The sequence below is a fragment of the Rattus norvegicus genome, chromosome 6 (genome assembly GCF_021556685.1).
Source record: "Rattus norvegicus strain SHRSP/BbbUtx chromosome 6, alternate assembly SHRSP_T2T, whole genome shotgun sequence".
Classification (NCBI taxonomy): domain Eukaryota; kingdom Metazoa; phylum Chordata; class Mammalia; order Rodentia; family Muridae; genus Rattus; species Rattus norvegicus.
The window spans coordinates 14,340,224-14,359,554 of record NC_141539.1 but is presented as its reverse complement, the minus strand read 5'-3'; the positions used below and the strand labels follow the sequence as shown (position 1 = coordinate 14,359,554).

The 19,331-nt window shown below is 47.5% G+C and overlaps 1 protein-coding gene across 3 annotated transcripts in view; it reads left to right on the top strand.

Moving 5' to 3' along the window:
• The window catches only part of Prkce (protein kinase C, epsilon), a 489,745-nt gene that overhangs the window by 310,934 nt on the left and 159,480 nt on the right, over positions 1-19,331 (top strand). For all 3 annotated transcript variants that reach the window (XM_087552363.1, XM_087552364.1, NM_017171.2), the window contains 4 exon segments: positions 876-1,005; positions 12,427-12,569; positions 15,011-15,107; positions 17,550-17,749. In XM_087552363.1, coding sequence (XP_087408489.1) covers positions 876-1,005; positions 12,427-12,569; positions 15,011-15,107; positions 17,550-17,749 — 570 coding nt within the window.

Genomic DNA, 19,331 nt, shown 5'->3' with positions numbered 1-19,331 from the left:
GGTGGACAAGTAGCTCTAGAGAGAAGTAGAGAGTAGTCTGAGAAGACTCGGGAAGGTGAACTGTGCTGACTGGGGGCTCCCGGCTCTGTAGAACCCTTCGTGTCCCCTTCGCTTCTCTTCCATTAGTTTGCTGACCTCACCTGCTTGTGACATCAGGTGGGGCAGAGAGACTATCCTTACACTCCAGATGAGAAATCTTGAGGTCCTGGGGAACCAGGAAACCCAGAGCCAAGCTGCTGCCCAGACACCGAGTTTCTGTTCACTCTCCTCTCTGTCTATTCTGTCTCCTTTCCATTAATGAGCAGGTAGCAGCAGAGTGGATTAGAACCCTGGGCTTTGAAATCGGACATATGGGGACACAGAACTGTCTTCGCATCTCTTTGCATGTTTCTGAATCCCACAGTGCTTTGCTTCCTTGTCTGTGATGTTGAGGAACCAGTAGCCCTACCCACTATGTAGTAGTAGAGTTTAAGGCAATAGTGCCTTGTGCCTTAACTCAGTGTCCTGTGGCCACCCCTCTGTTAGCCATCTTCATCTTCCAACTGTGCTGTGGACATGTGCTACTTCATGGGATCTCGAGTTTCATCTTAAGTTGCTGGAAGCTTCTCTTTCCCAGACTAGACCTCCGCGCGCAGCACAGTGCTGATAGCACCGAGTGACGTCTTGGAGTGTATGTGGGAAGCAGTCTTGTCTTTCTGTGAATTAGAATGACTTCAGAAGTGAAAGCTGGGCCAGAGGAGAGGCTCCCTTTGGGGGCCTGCAATGGCTTGTGTCTTCAGAAAATGGCGTTCTCTAAGAACCCATGCAGGAACCCAGGGGGCGATGAGCTCCCTGAAGGAGCTGAGTGCTGACGGTGTGTCTCCCTGTCCCCGCAGGTGGGCTCCCAACGCTTCAGCGTCAACATGCCCCACAAGTTCGGGATCCACAACTACAAGGTCCCCACGTTCTGTGACCACTGTGGCTCCCTGCTCTGGGGCCTCTTGCGGCAGGGCCTGCAGTGTAAAGGTGAGTCTCCCCTGACCCCTCAGCCCGATATCCGTGTCTCCTCCCTTTATTTCTTCCTTTTGCAAAAAACATTCTGTCCTTGTAGTATTTCTCTCTAAAGTAGGTCCCAGAGTTGGCTAGAGCATTGGCCACGTACCCTTGATAAGCCATTGTCTCCTGACTGTCTGCCTGTTAAGACCTCTCTTGGAAGAAAGTGGCCAGGAGTGTGAAGGAACTGTGACAAGGAAGACCTAGTTGTACCTTATAAAGTGGTGGCAACCTGAGAAAAACAAAATGGAAGATTTAAAGAAAAGAGGCACTGGACTGGAAGGGAGGGCATAGTTTTTGAAGACTAATGAAGGAATAGGTATAAATTGGTGGCTTTCCTTCTCCAGCCTTTGCTCAGAGCTGACTCTTGGAGAAAGTCACACTAGGGCATTGTCACCTGTGGTGTTTTACTGGTCCTCCGTGGGCTGTACATGGAAGGCCACATCCCCATGGCAGAAACTGAGATTAGGAAATGAGTAACGTGTACACATCCTATAGCTTAGTAACTGAAAAAGAGCCCCCGCCCCTGCTGTGCCACCTCCAAGCTGTCTGTTCTAATGAGTGGAGCCTCAGTGACAGCACAGCAGCGTGACATGTGGAAACATACTCAAGGAGTCCGAATAAAGGGCCTCGTCGTGCACATCATCCACTGTGCCCACAGTGTTAGCCAACGGTGAGCAAAGTAAGATGGTTACATGCAGAGCATTTTTAAATTAGGTTTTATTTTCTGTCCTGACTGTATGAATAAATAGTAACCACCTTTTAATAAATGCAGTATAAGGAAATAAACAGAATATGGACACACTGGTCACTGAAGGAATTTTGCTAAGACATTGTGGACATTGTGAATCATGGTTGCTGTGAAAAAAAAAACAGGAGGAGAGTAACAATGTATCAAAGAGGATGGATTCAGGGTCTAGAGTGACCAAACCGCTATGACAATAACAGCACAGTCTGTGGAAGGGGAGCTGTGGGAGGGAGGCCAGGGCTGAGGACAAAATGATAAATTTGACATGGGGATGGGTTAGTTAACTTGATTGGTTATCCCTGGGACATGGAGCCATCTTGCTGCTGGCCATTCTTGTTGGCTTAGCATTTCCAATGATCAGTAGAAGTAGCTATAGAAAAGATGTCACCCTCTTGCTAAGGACCTCGGGTGTGAGGAAAGGAGAGTCACAGATGGACCTTTTAGGGCCCAGGATGGTTGATTCTAGCATAAGCTGCAAAGGCCACAGGAAGGAAGGACCTCATGGGCATACCAGAGGGAAGCAGCAAAGATTGGCAGGAAACACGCACACCCCGCGCACTGTGGAGACCAGGGAGAATGAAAATGAACAGTGAATATGCCCTAAAAATGTAATTCAAGATGGGTGATGGTGCATGCCTTTAATCCCAGAACTCAGGAGGCAGAAGCAGGGGATCTCTGTAAGTTCAAAGCCAGCCTTGGTCTACAGAGTGAGTTCCAGGATAACCAGGGCTACACAGAGAAACCCTGCCTCATACACACACACACACACACACACACACACACACACACACACACACACACACACACACACACAGAGTGAGAGAGAGAGAGAGATAACTAACTCTTGGCTACCATAGGAGGGAAATGTTGGAAATGTTTCAGAGTCTTTTAGACAGCCAGGAGGGAGATGCTAACGAAGGAGAGATAGCCAAAAGAGAGGGGAGACTTAGTGTAGCCACTGACCTATGTGGGGTCCCCATGGAGCTCTGCCCTACTCTCCTGCTCAGAGGCTTCACCAGGTTTTACCACTGCTGGTGTGCAGTCCTGGCTAGAGCTCAGCTCCCCTGTTACCTACAGCCCACGGGAAACTCTGTGAGCGCAGCGCTGCTGCCAGTCCTACTGGGAGCAGGTTCTAGTGTTCAGGAAGACGGGTTTCTCAAGAACTTGAGTCTAAACAGATGGACCTGTGACGTTGTGCTGGCCACGGGCACGCTGCACCGATAGCTTGAAATTATCTGAACCACATACAAGCATCGTACATTCACTCTCTCAGGATCTGCCCCTTTGTCAGTCGGGGTGTTGTTGGGAGAGGACAGTTGTATCTTGCATCACTTAGTGGCAGAGATTTGGTTAAGAAATGTGATTAAGATGCCATGTTGCTCTTGTACAAACCTCATTGAACATGCTATACTGACAGACTGCGGTGCCTGTGATGCCCCAGTGACATCATCTTCTAGGACCATCGTTGTCTACATTTTATGTGGTCAGACAGTGACAGGAATGTTGCTCTGTGCTATGTAACTTTGCTTCTGTTGAATGATGGGGACGCAAAACTTGAAATAACGGGCGTACAGCCTGGAGCCTGTCAGGGGCTGGCCCCTGGCCTTTGGAATGGCCTTCCCTGCCCTTCCTACAGAAGGACCAGGCATACACAGTTACTGAGCAGTTGAGCTCCTCAAGCAAGGCCAGGAAAATACTGGCTCGAAGCAGACAGACAGACAGACAGACTCATCCCTTTCTTTGCCTGCGCTTCTAGGCTAAGCACAGTCTGAGGCACTTGGTACAGGCTCTTGCTCTGTAGAGCGTAACGGCCACCATGCACAGCCTAGAAATGGGCTTCTGGAGTCCAGGTTACCACTGCTGTGTAACTGATGGAGCGCCACTCACCCATAGGCCTTCAAATCCTCTCATTACCCACGCACATATCAGTCCAGCCACCCCGAGTCAGAAGATACCAAGAGACAGTTTAGGAAGAAGCCAGAGCTCCTTCACAGGCTGCAGTCTGGCCTGCACGGCTCTGCCGGGCCCTGTGCTTCATCAGGCCTGTCAAGGGTCCTCTGATGGTGCTACTGCCCTGCCCTGAGGCAAGAGGAATGTGTGCTCTGGGGATGACTACCTGGAGGGTCTTCCCTGGCCCCGGACTCTCTGACAGCCATCTTAGTAACTCCCGTGGTCCCAGGCTCACGGTGCCTGCAGGAGGTGATAAGCATTAGCAGAATTGTTGAGAAGCTGTGGTTTGAAGACTGCAGGCTATGGGTTGGCAGAGCCCCTCATGGTCCGGGTTTGGTTACTGCATAGTAGGGGGACTGCATGCAGGTCACCATCTGCCCTTCTGCCTTCTGGATGTAATAGAAAGTTAATGCAGCCACACAAGTCAGAGGGCGGCTACTCAGAGCCCACAGAGAGACAGGTCACCCCTCCTCTTCTTCCTCCTCCTCTTCCTCCTCCTCCTCCTCTTCCTCTTCCTCCTCCTCCTCCTCTTCCTCTTCCTCTTCTTCCTCCTCCTCCTCTTCCTCTTCTTCCTCCTCCTCCTCTTCCTCTTCCTCCTCTTCTTCCTCCTCCTCCTCCTTCTTCACCTCCATCTTTCTGAGACAAGGCCTCAGTAGTAGCTCAGTCTAGCTTGTAATTTGCCATCCTCCTGCCACAGCTTCTGAGGGTTAGGATTATAGGCAAGTGCCACGTCTACCTCTGCTTCCCTTTTATACAAAGGTACTTTGGATGTTTGAGAACGTAAAAGGACTTTCACTCTCATCAGTTCCAAAATCCAGACTTCCGTTACTTTTAAACCACTAGACCCCATGTCACACCTTTTTTTTTTCATTTTTGTTTTTAGAATCAAATGTGTGCCAGTAATATAAAGACGCATCCTCCCTGTGAGCCAGTCAAGCCAGACTTAAGAGAAAATGTGCGGCTATAAAGTGGTGCACTTTCTGGTGTCTTCACACTTCTACCCGAGACAGAACTGCTATTAAAACATTTGCTTTAGGTCTTCCCAAGCCTCTCTGTGCGTGCTGTGTGTGTGCACCGGCAAGGGCCAGCTCACCCAACACAAAGCATTCTTACGGCCCACGCAGGCCCAGTTACCTCTTCAGCTGTGGCTCTGCCGACACCCTCGGAAGGTCGGCTTGCTCTAAAATGGTCTTTGTAAGCGTTTCCCTCTTACTGTGAGCCTAGACTTAATATCAGCATAGGAAAGATGAACATAGAAACACACACACACACACACACACACACACACACACACACACACACACACCTATTATAAAGCATAGTACAGAACATGCAGGTCCCTGTGCCCAGATCCCAGGCTGGTCTGGCATGGCCATGCTGCTGCAGCCCCACCTGATGCAACCCCACCTGATGCAGCCCCACCTGATGCAGCCCCACCTGCACATAGCCGGTGCTCAGCTCACCAGGAATGCAAGCTACATGGCAGAACAACCCTGTCTCTTTAAAGCAAGTGAGAGCCCCAAGGCAAAGTGACTTGTTTCTTTTGGGCATGTTTTCATCTCTAAGAAGCCAGTGCAGATGGACTGTTATCCGACGGTTCACGGCTATGCGTGGGGTGCAGTTTGGGGCTGACCGCATTATTTGGTATCCCCTCATAGTCCCAAGTGTGTGTGTGTGTGTGTGTGTGTGTGTGTGTGTGTGTGTGTGTGTGTGTATGTGTGTGTGTGTGTGTGTGTGTGTGTGTGTGTGTGTGTTTAAAGGCAATGTCTTCTTTAAAACCACCAGTTTGCTAACCTTCCAACCCAACCATCCTTGGAAAGGACAGGTCTGATATATCAACACCAGAGGGCGCCATCGGTTAAACTGAAGAACTAGTTACTCTTGGGCAGCGGTGTTGGGCAGGCAGGACTGGAGAAGTGAGTGTTGCTGATTTGCTAATGGGGGGCGGGCAAGCAGAGACAAAATATTCTGGACTATGTATGTGTTCTGCCTGAGGATGCTCAGACCTTCCTAGTGATACACAGACCCAGAGGGCTACAGTAGAGTTTTCTTGTTTGTCTTTGTAACTGAGAAAACTCTCCCACATATCCCCACAGTGCCTTCATCCTAGGACATCCATTTAGCTGGGACCTCTCTACTGTGCCCACTCCAGGCCATCGATCACACTCGCGGGGCAAGCAGGAGGCCCCGCCCCACCGGCTTGGTTTGATACAAACACTTTCTTAACTACTCTATTGACCTTGGAGTTTAGGGAAGTTTGGGTCTCACAGCAAAGCTGAGCAGAAGAGTAGAGAGTTCCCCTGTCCTACACATGCATGGGCCCACCATGAGTGCTCCACACTAGATCCACTGGTGAGCACTGGAGGACCTGCGCCAACACACTGTCATCATGTGAAGTCCACAGTTTACACTGAGGCTTACGGTGGGCATCAGAAGATCTGTGAGACTGGGCAGTTCTAGAGTAACATCATGCATCCAGCACTGTGGCATAGGAGACAGGAGGACACCACTGCCCTAAGGGTCCGCTGTGCCAAATGACTATAAATACAACTGCTGAAAACATCCACAGGCAGGTTTTCGGTGTAGATGTAAAGTTTCAACCGATTTTTGGTTTAAGGAGTACCAGATGTATACTTGCCGTATTATATGATAAAGAGAACTTTTTCAGGGCTGAGGGGCAACTGAGTTAGTTGTCTAATAGCTAAATATGGCTATGCCATTCTTCCCCCACCCTTGAACTAGCAACGAATGAGGATTTTATACCTCATATCTTGACCAGTATTGGATGTTGTCAGTGTTTCAGATTTTGTCCATTTTAATAGAATGATGTAGCGGTGTCAAATTCTCTCTCTCTCCCTCTCTCCCTCTCCCTCTCTCTCTCTCTCTCTCTCTCTCTCTCTCTCTCTCTCTCTCTCTCTCTCCTCTCTCTCTTCCTCCCTCTCTCTCTCTCTCTCTCCCTCTCTCTCTCTCTCTCTCTCTCTCTCTCTCTCTCTCTCTCTGTGTGTGTGTGTGTGTGTGTGTGTGTGTGCATGCACATGTGGACATGAAAACAGGCCTTTGGGGATCCTCTTTTATTGCTTGCCACCCAGAGTTTTACTAGGCTGCTGGGGACTTGAACTCAGGTCTGCATGGTTGCAGAGGAAGTGTTCGTACCCACTAAGCTATCTCCCCATCTCCTCTGTGCTGGCTGGTTTTATGTCAACTTGGTACAACCCAGAGTCATCAGAGAAAAGGGATCCTCAAATCAGAAAATGTCTTCATCAGATCATACGAGCCCGGAGGGCATTTTCTTAATTAGTGATTGATGTGGAAGGGCCTGACTCATTGTAGATGAGGCCACCAATGAGCTGGTAGTGCTGGGTTCTGTAAGAAAGCTAAGCAAGCCACGATGAGCAAGCCAGGAAGCAGCATTCCTCCATGGCTTTCGCACCAGCTCCTGCCTCCAGGATCTTGTCCTGACTTCCTTTGGTGATGAACTGTGATGTGGAAGTGTTAAGCCCTTTCCTCCCCAACTTGCTTTGGTCATGGTGGTTTATCACAGCAATAGAAACCCTAACCAGGAATTAATTGAGTTAATCTAATTGAATTAAGTCCCATTGATGCATAACAAACACAATATCCTTATATATTTGCCATCTGAGTATCTTTGGTGATGTTTCTGCCCACATGTTTTGTTTATTTTTAATTGAGTTATTGGATTTTGGGTGTGGTCTAATTTGGATACTAGGCTTTAATAAAGGATATATTTTGCAAATACATTTCTACACTCTGTGGCCGGTCATCTTTATGCTGTCTTTTGTAGAGCAGAGGCCTTCCTTTTATTGAAGTCTTGCTTAGTTATTAGTATTGTCTCTCTGTCTTTCTGCTAGATCATGTCTTTGATGACATATCTAAAATGGTAAGTTCATATCCAAGGTCATCCAAATCTCCCGTGTTATTTTCTGGGAGCTCCATAGTTTTGTATTTGGTCTACGATCCATTTTGAGCTCACTTTTCTGTCTGAGCTGAGGGTCTTGTTTGCTGGATTTGTTGTTGTATGTGGATGTCCGCTGTGCCCACACAACTTGTAGAAATGATTGCGTTTACCTCTTTACATTAGCTTTGTTCCCTGGTAAGTATTGGATAACTGCGTTTTCATGGGCCCCATTCTGGGCTCTATGTTCTGCTCCAATGACCACTTCTTCTTTAACGGATTCTGTGCTGTCCTTACTGTAGCTGTACAGTAAGTCTTAGAATTCAAGTCTGACCTCTGACTTTACTCTTCCCCAGTACCAGGCTGACTATGGGCTTCTAGCCTTTCAGGAATCAGTTTGTTGGAACTGCCTCAAGTTTATAACTCAAGTTCAGAAAAGCTAAGGTTATGACAGCTTCAAGCTGTTTTTATCTTAGTTACTACTTTTCTATTGCTGTGATAAGACAACAACGACCAGGGCAACTGATAAAAGAAAACATTTAGTTAGGCTGGTGGAGTGATGCCATTGTAGACGGAACGGTTGAAAGATCACGATTTTATCTTCAAAGAGGAAACAGGGAGAACACTGGGCATGTCTTTTGAAACCTCGAAGCCCACCCACCATGACACCATTTATCCTTCCCTAACAGTTCTAACTAGGGACCAGGTATTCAAGCATATGAGCGAGCGAGCCTATAGGATCCCTTCTCATTCACACCATCGATGCTTTCAATCCATAATCGTGGGATGAAACTCCAGACATTTAATTCTTTAGGGTTTTAAAATCATAATTTCATAGTTTTTCTCATATGAACCTTGTATGTATTTTGCTAGATTTTTATTTATTTCATTTAGGAGTGCTCATTTAAGCAACAATGGTTTTAGTTTTAAAATCCCTTTATTTACGGCTGGTGTATAGGGAATTGAGTGACTTTCTGTTAACCCTATATCCTGAACCTTATTATAGCCAAGTATTGGCTCTAGGGGAGTTTTCTCTGTGACCCTCCTATTCCTGTACCCTCCCTCTCTTTCCTGCGCCTTCTTCCTCTTCTCCTCCCCTCTCCCTTTTCTCTCTCCTTTAATCTCTACTCTTTAACATTTTCTACAGACAAGTTGCATCTGTAGACAGGGACCCTTCGGCTTCCTCTCTGTGTGATGCCCTCTGGTTCTTGTGTTTGCCCTGCTCTCTAGGTTCCCATCTCCAGACTAATGCTGGCGAGCCTTAGTGAGAAGTCTTGTTCCAAATGTTGAATCTGCATTCCACACCTGTAATAATTCCACAAGATCATGGCATTTAATACTCTCTTAGGTTTAAATCATTGTTAGATTAATTTTGCTATAGTTTTGTTAAGGGTTATTGTCAATTTTTACATTTTTGCTTTGAGTGTCTGCATCTAAGGTGCGAGATCCTGGCTTGTAGCTTTCCCTTGTCTTTTCTCCATGGGATGGTGGGGATTCGTGATGAGTTAGGAAGTTTCTCCTCTGCCTCTGTTTCCCAAAAGACACATCAGAGAATTGGTTTTTCTTCCTTAAAAGTCGGTAACCTTGACCAGTGAATCCATTTGGACCCAGTGCTTTTTCAGAAAGGGATTATTGACTAAACTTTACTAACAGAAGAGCTATTCTTACTGACCTTTTCTTCTTCCTGCATGCACTTTGACAGATGTTTAATTCTGATATTTATCATTTCAAATATATTAAGGATCTGTAGAGGCTTGGAGATGTAGCTCAGTGACAGAGCACTTGTCTATGATTCAGAAGGCCCAACAACAATTGTGTTCTCTCTCTCTCTCTCTCTCTCTCTCTCTCTCTCTCTCTCTCTCTCCTGGATGAAAGGCTCATTGATCTTTTGAAAAAACAGCTTTTTCTCACTTGACTTTGCATTCATAATTTAATTGATTTTGATGCGATTTTTATTTTATTTTATCCTTATCCTGGGTTTAATTTGTACCTTTCTCTAGTTTCTTAAGCTAAAGCTTAGATGACAAGTTTTAGGAACCTTTTCTTTCTAATATATACACATTTTTGTGCTATGAAGTTTCCTCTAAGTACTGCTTTGGCCACATCTCATCAACTTTGGTAAGCTATAATTGATAAACATCGATCAGTTTCCCCCTGGGAGTCTTCCTTTTTCTTCCTTGTTAGTTGGTAGTGTGTTGCTTGAGATTCTCCAGTTACCTTTCTGTTACTGACTTCTAGTTCCACTCCACTGTGATCTACAACCAGACATGGTATAAATACTATACAGTTTTTTGGGATAAAATTTAAAAGTATAGCTTTCACAATCCAACAAAGTGAACTCTGGTGATTTGGAGCTCATGCTCAGAACAATACTGCCCCGATTCCAGCCTGGCATCTGCTTCTTGGTACTGTGTTTTCTTGGTGGCTTTGCTCCCTTAGAATTTCAGCTTCTGTGTAAGTCAGTGACCTCTCTCCTTCCTCCATAGCAGCATAGAATCCATTTGCTCTGCTCTAATGACACATGTTCTCTCAGGTTGACAGCTTGGTTGTTAGCGTAGCCACCAAAGGCTGATCCATCTCTCTGGCCCGCTTTCCTGTTCTTAACATTGTAGTTTGTTGTAATCCTCACCCTTTTTCTGAACCTTATCCCTCCACCCATTATGGGAAATTTCCAGGTAGAAGCCTCGGTCGTTGTGGTACAGCCATTTTGGGCTCTTGATGTGGTAGTATGGAGAGAGGTGTTTTAGTGGGAGCAGGGTAGGTAGCTTGGTGATGCTCCCAACTTCATGGCCCCAATAGTCTGGAGCATTTGCTACCATGTCAACACCAGCCTTAGACCCACTGTAGGCATGGCCTAACTCTAGTTCTAAAGACTGCCAACCATCTGGACATGCTGTACCGTTCCTGACTTCACTGGCCTAGCACCCAGCATGCATACAGTCCCAGAGCTGGAGTCCAGCAGTTGCTGTCTCTATAGCAATTGCTTGTCTGATGGTCTGTTGCAGGCTAGGGTGGAAAGTCAGAACAGTTCTGAAACAATTTGATTTAAGGCATTTTATGGTTCAGCGTGGGGTGTATACAAAGGAACATTTCTGTGTGCTTGAAGACAGTGTGTGTCTTTCTGCTGGGTGAAAGTCAGTGGACTCAGTTCAGGTTATTGAACTGAGTTATATCAGTCAGTTATATCAGGTGATTGATAGAGTTGCAGCATTTAACTGTGGCCTTGAGGATTTTCTGTCCTCAAGCCTGTTCCTGTCTGGTAAAGGAGGATTGAAGTCTCTGGATCTAATAGTGAGGCCATCCATTTTTTTTTCATTTTTTTTTTAGCCAGATACACTTTTGGCGTCTCCTGCTAGGTGTATACACCAGGGGTTTCATCTATTTGGTGAACTGGCTTGTTTATCACTATGCACTGCCCCTCCCTTAATACAATGGCTTTCCTTGGTCTAAAACTATCTGTATCCAGTTAATATCGTGGGACAAAGAAGCAGATTCGCTCTAAAACCCTCATGGAGTGGCAGGAGATATGGCAAAGAGCTCCCATGGGCAGTGGGAACTGCAAATAGCCCTGCTTTTCTTCCTGGCTTTTACCTGTGACAGAGTTATAAATTAGGCACAATGAGAGGTTGATAACAGTAACTAGCAATAGAACAGGACTCTTGTAACGGTGGAGCTGTCACGTGCCGGCATCACATCATAGCAGTGTGGGGGCATCATTTAGTAAAACAATCACCGTCATCATACCCATGTGACAGTTTGGATTGTAAACATCATCCAATGGCCCTTGTGTCAGAGGCTTGGGCCACAGTTTGCTTTGGAAAGTAGTGGTAACCTTGAGGTGGCAGGTCTCCTTAAACTGACCCCCCATCCCCCCATCCAAGATGGAACCCAGGGCTCGATGTACGAGTACGTAGGCCAGTATTCCACCATTGAGCTGTACCCTCAGAGCCTCTTAAAGCTTATTAGCTATAATCCCAGTCTAATCGTTCCAATATCCTTGCGATATCAGTGTCTAGATCCATTATGCCATCTCCTCAAACTATTTTGTATGTTTTGTATTTTCCATGATAACTAGATATGATATACAAGAGACTGGCATCAAGTGCTCTATGGTATGGTGTCTTATAGGTAGCTTGTGCCTAAGGAGTGTAAACCCCAGCTCCCAGCCTCAGGCAAAATGGGGTGATTAGAGTGGTCTGGACTTAATGTTTCCCCAGGTTTCATTAGGATCTGATAAAACCCAGGAATAAAGCTCAAACAAGATGTTTCTTCTCAGGGCAGGCCTGTGTAGGACAAGCAGAAGCGCTCTGGCCTATTTCAGGACTGTTTGTTTCCCTCTGGCCCTGTTGGAAGCTGGCTGAGTGTCTCCTGTGATTACCAAGGAGCTCCCTGTGTCATGTGACCCACAGCAGAGTGGTGGGCAGACCACATATGTGGCATGCACCCATTTGTGCCTAGAATCAAGCCTAGGTCGGTGAAAATAACTTGGTTGTTACAGAGGCAGTGTCCCATTGCCCTAAGGGAAATGTAATGTACCACCTGCTTGCTCTTCATGTATGCAGGAAAAGCGTCAGGGAGAAACAACCAGAAACATCTTCTGGACATTTTCTGCAAAATGGCTGCTGGGTTGCTGTAGGTCTCTGTAATGGAATACGCCGTAGTTTTATCTATTTTTATGTTTCTTTACTTTCCAACCTCTTTTGAATGAGCACTGACTTCTGTAATTTGGTAAAGATCATGTTTGGCCTGAGCATGGATGTTTATTCCCCGTGTTCCCTTACAGTCTGCAAAATGAATGTTCACCGTCGATGCGAGACCAACGTGGCTCCCAATTGTGGGGTGGACGCCAGAGGAATTGCCAAGGTGCTGGCCGATCTTGGCGTTACTCCAGACAAAATCACCAACAGTGGCCAGAGAAGGAAAAAGGTAAGGACCCCTGGGTAGTTTCGCTGGAACCCTCTCCAGGCCTGCTTCTGAGTATTTTCACGCAGGGATATAAGATTCCTGGCATTGACACCTTACTCAAAATATCCTGTGTTTGTAGAAAGAGGCCAGATAACACGAATGGCTCATTATACCTCAGAATTGGAGGAAGCAGATGGCAGGGCAAGCCTTAAGTTATGTGTGGGTTGGGGGGTCTTAGCACTAGAGTCTTTTCCTACATGTACGTGAAACCCCTGAGTTCAATTTTCAGGAACACGACAGAATAAAGTTCACCAGAGAAAACAAGCTTTAAGGTGAAGACCTTGAAGTCCCTTCTGGAAAAAAATACATGACACTCTAGAGCAATGATTCTCAACCTTCCTAGTGCTGCGGCCCTTTAACATGGTTCCTCGTGCTGTGACCCCCAACCATAAAATTGTTCATTGCCACTTCATAACTGTAACTTTGCTACTGCTATGGATTGTAACATAAATGTCCGTGTTTTCCAATGGTCTTAGGGTTGTTCGACTCCCACCAGCTCCCTCAGGGTCTCTGCTGCTCTAGGCACTGAGGCAGACCAACCTGTCTCCAGAGCTGTCATGAAGTAGTTAGTGTCTGAATCTGGGCCCTGGTGTTGAGGATAACTGGGTGCACGGATGAGTCAGCTGCTTCAGCTAGCGCTGAGTTGATCATGATTTCAGAACCCATGGCCTTTCTTTAGAGACCGGAGTCCACTTATCCATATGATGTTCCAAGTGTCGAGAGGAAGGCTTGTATCCCCTAATGTGTTCTTTTGGCAAGTCAAGGCCTACGGATGCGAACAGAGCTAAGGGTATCTCTAGTGGGCTCTGCTCCAGCCATGATACCTGCTCTGGAAAATTTTAGATGCCTCTGGGAACCAGGTTATGAGAATGATATTATTGAGAAAGTCAGTGCTGCTGTGGGCGGGTAGAGTGTGGCCCCATCTGCCAGGAGTCAGACTTCTCCAAGGCCTTTCCTAGGAGAGCAAGTGTGTCTCTGAGTGCCTCACGGCCTTTGTTCCTCAAGTTCCCTCTACCCTTGTCCTGAAGTCCCTTCCAAGGAGCCTACATTCCCCACTCTTCTTGGTCTTGAACCCATCTGTGTCTTTTCCCTATGTCCCCAGAAAAGCTTGGTTCCCACTGATGAGGAGGGTCAAATAACTTCTTTTTAACACTCCCTGTCTTTCCAACAAACAAAGCTATTTCAAAATCCCTGAAGAAACTACCCTCTCGCAGTCCACTGTGAGGCCTCAAACATTGGGGGCTTCTCTAAGCTCTGTGAATCCTACTGGGGGAAAAAGAAACCAACTTTGTTTGGTGCCCCAAGGCAATGGAGTTACAAAGCCACATGACACCAGCCAGTAATGCCAGGGCCCCTAAAGAAGCAGCCTGAGCAAGGACTCTGGTGCCTTGTGCCAGTGTTAAGCCCTAAAGAAAGTCCTTCTCAGAAGAATGGCTTTTCTCTGCTGGAAATGTGACAGTCCTTCATTGTCACAAGAGGTTTAAAGGGAAATGCTCTTTCCTCTTCTGTCCTGCATTCACACAGACTGTGGTTCTAGTGACAAGGTGCTGTCCACTCCCTTACATTTGCAGACTTACGTTTGTGAACTCACGATGAGAAAGGGCCGCTGGGAAATGTAGGATCGGGTAGAGAAAGTACCAGGGAGTAATCATCCAGCAATCTCCAGTGAGTGACAGCCCTGATAGAAAGCTTCAGTTGTATGACATGACAGATAGGGGAGAGACGTATCCTTGGTCAGAAGCTAAATGGTCTTTTCAGGAGTCTCAGACCGTTTGCTAGAAAAAGCCCTTGGGAAGACCAAGAGCAAAGGGAGCCGCAATTCTCGTTATCTCTACATCCATACTGACACTTAAGTTGGACCTGCCAACGCTATTCCAGGAAACAAATGTGCTAATGGGTTAAAAGACATCAGAAAATATTAATGAGCTTCTGTTATGTGTGTTACTTTGTGCCAGCCACTAGGGGCAGTGAAAGTACTGGAAAGTGTGAGTAGAGAACCAACATGCACCTGCAGATGCTGTTATGATATAATGTGGATACGATCATGGATAAACACCAAACGGGGTAGAGCTGGTCAGGGTCGCATGGCCTTGGAGAGAGAACTTGCATTATATAGATATTGTGAGGTTTGGAGCGAGGGATGAGGGTGCGTGGGGGAGGGTGTTACGGAACGACTGGAGCAGAGCTTTAGAGGTCATCTGTCTTTGGAGAGGTTAAATGTTGAGGAGTGGAGATCGTTCATGTTTTGGTTTTGTTTTCCATTAAGTTGGCACATGAATCCTTAAGCGCCTGCTCTCGTCTGCTGGGCATTGCTGTGCTTCTGAGATTCCGTACGGTGTCTTGAGGCCTTTGGCGGCACAAGCCTCCTTTCTGACAACTCTCCTGTCCTCTGTCCTCTTTAGCTCGCTGCTGGTGCTGAGTCCCCACAGCCGGCTTCTGGAAACTCCCCATCAGAAGACGACCGATCCAAGTCAGCGCCCACCTCCCCTTGTGACCAGGGTGAGACTCTGAGACTTGCCTCTTACCTCTGACCTCTCACTTGTTATTCAGTACGGCCAGCAGCCCACCAGCAGGTCCCCACACACTGCTTCCTTGTCGATATGGTGGCTGTTCTCGAATGCTACATGGCTTTCTTGAGGGCGCTAGGCGGGAGTGCTAACCTCAGTTCCCACCAGCCTAGGGCTTCAAGTGTAGAGAGGAAGAGAGGTCCCAGTCCTTTGCGCATCAAGCCATCCTTCTGTCTGAACCTAGACATATCCATACACTTGTGTCCTCCCCTTTAGTCATGGCATCCCAAGATTTGAGATCAGGCTGATTTAGGGAAGATGTCTCCTCTCCCGTTCTTTGAACGAACAGATGGGAATAGAAAGGTGAAATCTGAGAAGCAAAGGGAGTCAGCCCTAGGCCTGACTTTCCTCTGCCTACGCTCCGGATGTCTCTTTCCTTCTGACTAAATACGCTTAAGATGGTGAGTTCAGGGGCATAAAAACAGGTTTATGGACTCTGAGATCTAGGACTAAACAAGCACTTCTGTCTGAAGCCTCCCTTCTGGTGACTAAAGGGTCCCAAACAACCTGGAAAGAGCTGCATGCAGGGACAAGGTGGAACGGCCTCACAGCATGGTGGTGCCCTTCTCTATGGCCCTTCCTGTGGTGTTGTCGCTAATGTTTTACTCACACCAGCTCCATATCAGGTAACAGGCTGAGAGATGGGAGGTCAGAGTTGAAAATGCTTGTCCTGAGGCCAAGAACTAATTTGGTGTCCAGGACGGGCGTGTGCCTCTCCTGAACTATGAACTCCTCACTGGAGGCCGTCACTGTGACGCAGCACTTCTTACTCAGGAGTAAGCAGGACTGTCTCAGTGGCCGTTCACCAGTCTTGAGACTATAGAGTAGCTGATCTCAGACCCTCTTCCGGTCTCTTTTTCTGCGTCTTTGCCTCATCCCAAAAGAGACTCCATCCCTCCCTAAGTAATCAGCTTACAGACCCTATCCTGGGCCAGTCAGAGATTTTCAGCTTTCTCCTTTAAATACGGAATGTCCTGGAACTTCAAAGAGATGGGGTCCATGGATAACAGACCCGGGGAGGGTGACGTACCCCTGGTTTCCAGGCCTGGCTCTTGCCTGGTGTGCTGTCTGCTGTGCCCCTTGGGGCTTTATTCAGACAGATGATCCAGCCAGGCAGGTCCCATGCTTGCAGAGCCTGACATGAGAACTAAAGGATATGAAACGGTCTTGGTAACTATCACAAGGCAGATGGGCAAGACGCTGTCTCCCTCTGTTGTAAGAATCCAGAGAGCCATTTTCTTCGAGCTTTGGGGTCTTCAGACATCTGGGTTCTACCTTCCAAGACGCTCTTAACAACTGAGTCCTTCCCAGGGGGACAAAACTCATACTTTGGAGTGAGTGAGCCATGGAAGTCTGAGTCTGTTGTCACAAGGCTGTCCGCAGGCTTGGCTGTTGTCCTTCCACCCAAGATGAGTTCACTCCAGATCCCCTGCATGGGCCCTCATGACTAAAGTCCTTCTGAAAAAGAGGCAGAGATCTTCCTCTCCAGAGGCGTTGCTCACTGGTCTGTCCTCATTCCAAGGTATAAACACTCTGTCCCCGTGTGTAACCCCTGTTAGTCATGAGAGTCCTTTAGAGTAGGATCACGTCAGGAGATCCATACCATACAGACGAGTGCTCACGTTGGTGAGTGAATGTCTAACCATAATAGACCTTCTTCAAATAGAAAAGGTCAAAGGGACGCCCAGCAGTATGGTCCAGGTAATTTGGGTCACATACTCCGGAAGGCCACAAGACCGTCTCGTCATTGTGAAATTGGACTTCAGAATTCCTGACGCAGCAGAGACGAGATTGTGACATGCCATTGTGGGAAGCTAGTCTTTTGTTAATGATAAGCCTGTGGCTCATTCTACTAGGTAGCTTTGTGTGGGACAAGTACTCAGAGTAAAGCCAACATCAAGGCGAGAAAAATAAAGGCTTCCTAGATGACGTTTCCAAGTTCTTTTAGTTCTAGTTCACAGTCCCTGTGAGCGAGTGAGCGAGTGAGCGACTTTCTCACCAGTAATGCCTGTGAGGGTGGCTTTGGAGTGCTCTCATCTTCAAAGGAAAGTTGAAGGGAAGGGTACCTGTTACCCCCAAGTCCGCAGAGATCCAGGGAAGATATGCATCCTCACCACACCTGAATGATCGACAAGGTTGTGAGGAGGCCTTCAGAGGCCTTTATTGGCAGTGAATCCTGACAGATCAGGAACTATGTCCTCCTCTTTGCAGACTGGTGCCTTATTGTTCGTTAGGTACCCAAAGACATGTGTTAGACGACACCCCTGGATCTGCCGCCAGGGGGAACGGAAGGATGGGTTCTGAATGCTGAGGGCTAATGTAAACAGCTAGTGAAGTATGTTCTAATCAAGTTCCTCTTTACCTTTGGCCCTAGAACTAAAAGAACTTGAAAACAACATCCGGAAGGCCTTGTCATTTGACAACCGAGGAGAGGAGCACCGAGCCTCGTCGTCTACTGATGGCCAGCTGGCAAGCCCTGGCGAGAACGGTGAAGTCCGGCAAGGCCAGGCCAAGCGCTTGGGCCTGGATGAGTTCAACTTCATCAAGGTGTTAGGCAAAGGCAGCTTTGGCAAGGTCTGTGGGCATTTCTCTGTAGGACTGGGTTGTTCTCATTAATCAAATGGGCAGAGGAGGGGAAGGAGGGAGGAAGGGAGGGAGGGAGGGAGGGAAGGAGGGAGGAGCACACAGAGAGGTTTCATGTGTTTAGCATGTGCTCCCTGGTTTCCACAGTTGACCCGTGTGCATCTTTCTTCCGTTGTGCAGAGAGCCATCTGAAATCCCGCTTTCTCAGTAGGAAGACTTTAAGCACAAACTGTAAGCCCCTGCCCTTGGTAGACTCTGGGTTCAGGGCAAACCTTTCTGTGTAGGACTTTGGGAGCTGAAATTCCTGTAACTGACTCTCCCAGCTCCTACTAAACATTCTTCCTCTCCGTGTGAGAGAACTGCATAACCGTGTAGTGGATTGGGGCCTCTGTCCTTGAGGACACTTCCCCTGCTCTCTGCTGCATCATATGCCTCCTGGGGCTGTGCCCTTCAGGGATGGGCCTGACAAAATGCAAAGATTTCATTTTTAGGAAGACAAAAAGCCTAGGAAACCAAGGGGGCATTTCAGACAACTGCCTATCTCCTTGTCTGCCCTGATGCTGTGCCTGGTGGGTAATCAGACAGCTCCAAATGTCGGGTGCTCTCATCTCTCCTGGGCTCTGGGAAGCAGCCAGGAGCTGAAGACCTAATCGACATTCTAGGGCCGTTCTTGGGGAAGGCTCTGCGAAGCCCCCAGGCACAGGGCCTGCTCCGCCCTATCTGTCCTGAGATCTCCTGGCAGGGAGGATACTGGAGTTTCCTCAGGTGGCAACTGCTGAAGCAATCACATTCTTTAAAAACCAGCTCAATAGGAAACAGACCCCGGGCCTGTGGTTTAAGTGTGACTCTGGCGTAGGCCATGAGCAGGGCTAGGTCTGAATGTGAGCAACATTATAGGAAAAAGAGCACGCTCAGAGCTTCCAGGCTTGCACATAAAGTAGACGGGATAGGAGTTCTGATGACTCCGAGGGCTTAGCTAGTTTCTTAGGCAAAATCACCGCCATCACAAGACGGTTTGGGCCAGTTTTATAGGCTGTATTCTGTAGGTGACAGAATCTTCAACCTCTCATGTTCCTTGGATTATGTTCTATGACGTTGACAACAACATTGGAATAGCATCCTTCAAAGTCCGTGGGAAGGAGAATGGCCTGTAACTATTTGGAGATCAATGAAAACACCAACTGATAGGCAAACGCCAAGAAAATAGACTACCCATAAGCCATCAGGCCATCCAGGGAAGGACTTGTGTCTCTGCCTGCAGCACTGTGGTTAGAACTGTAATGGCAAACACAGGGTGGCATTAAGTACATAACGAGTCGTGTTCAGTAAGACAAGATAGCAGACTGTCACGAGGCAGGCAAGGGAGGGCCAGCGCAGAAGGCAGGAGACTTAGGAGAAATAACATAACCCCACAAATAACTAGACAGAGGAGAAAAGTAGCTCTGGCAAAGAGACTCGATTAGAAAATAAGTACCCCAGGGAGGTAGGCTGCAAGGTGAAAACGGAATCAAGGTAATCTCTCCCACTTGTTAAGGAAGAGGAAGCAGACCAGCAGCAGGGGTAGGTGAAAGTG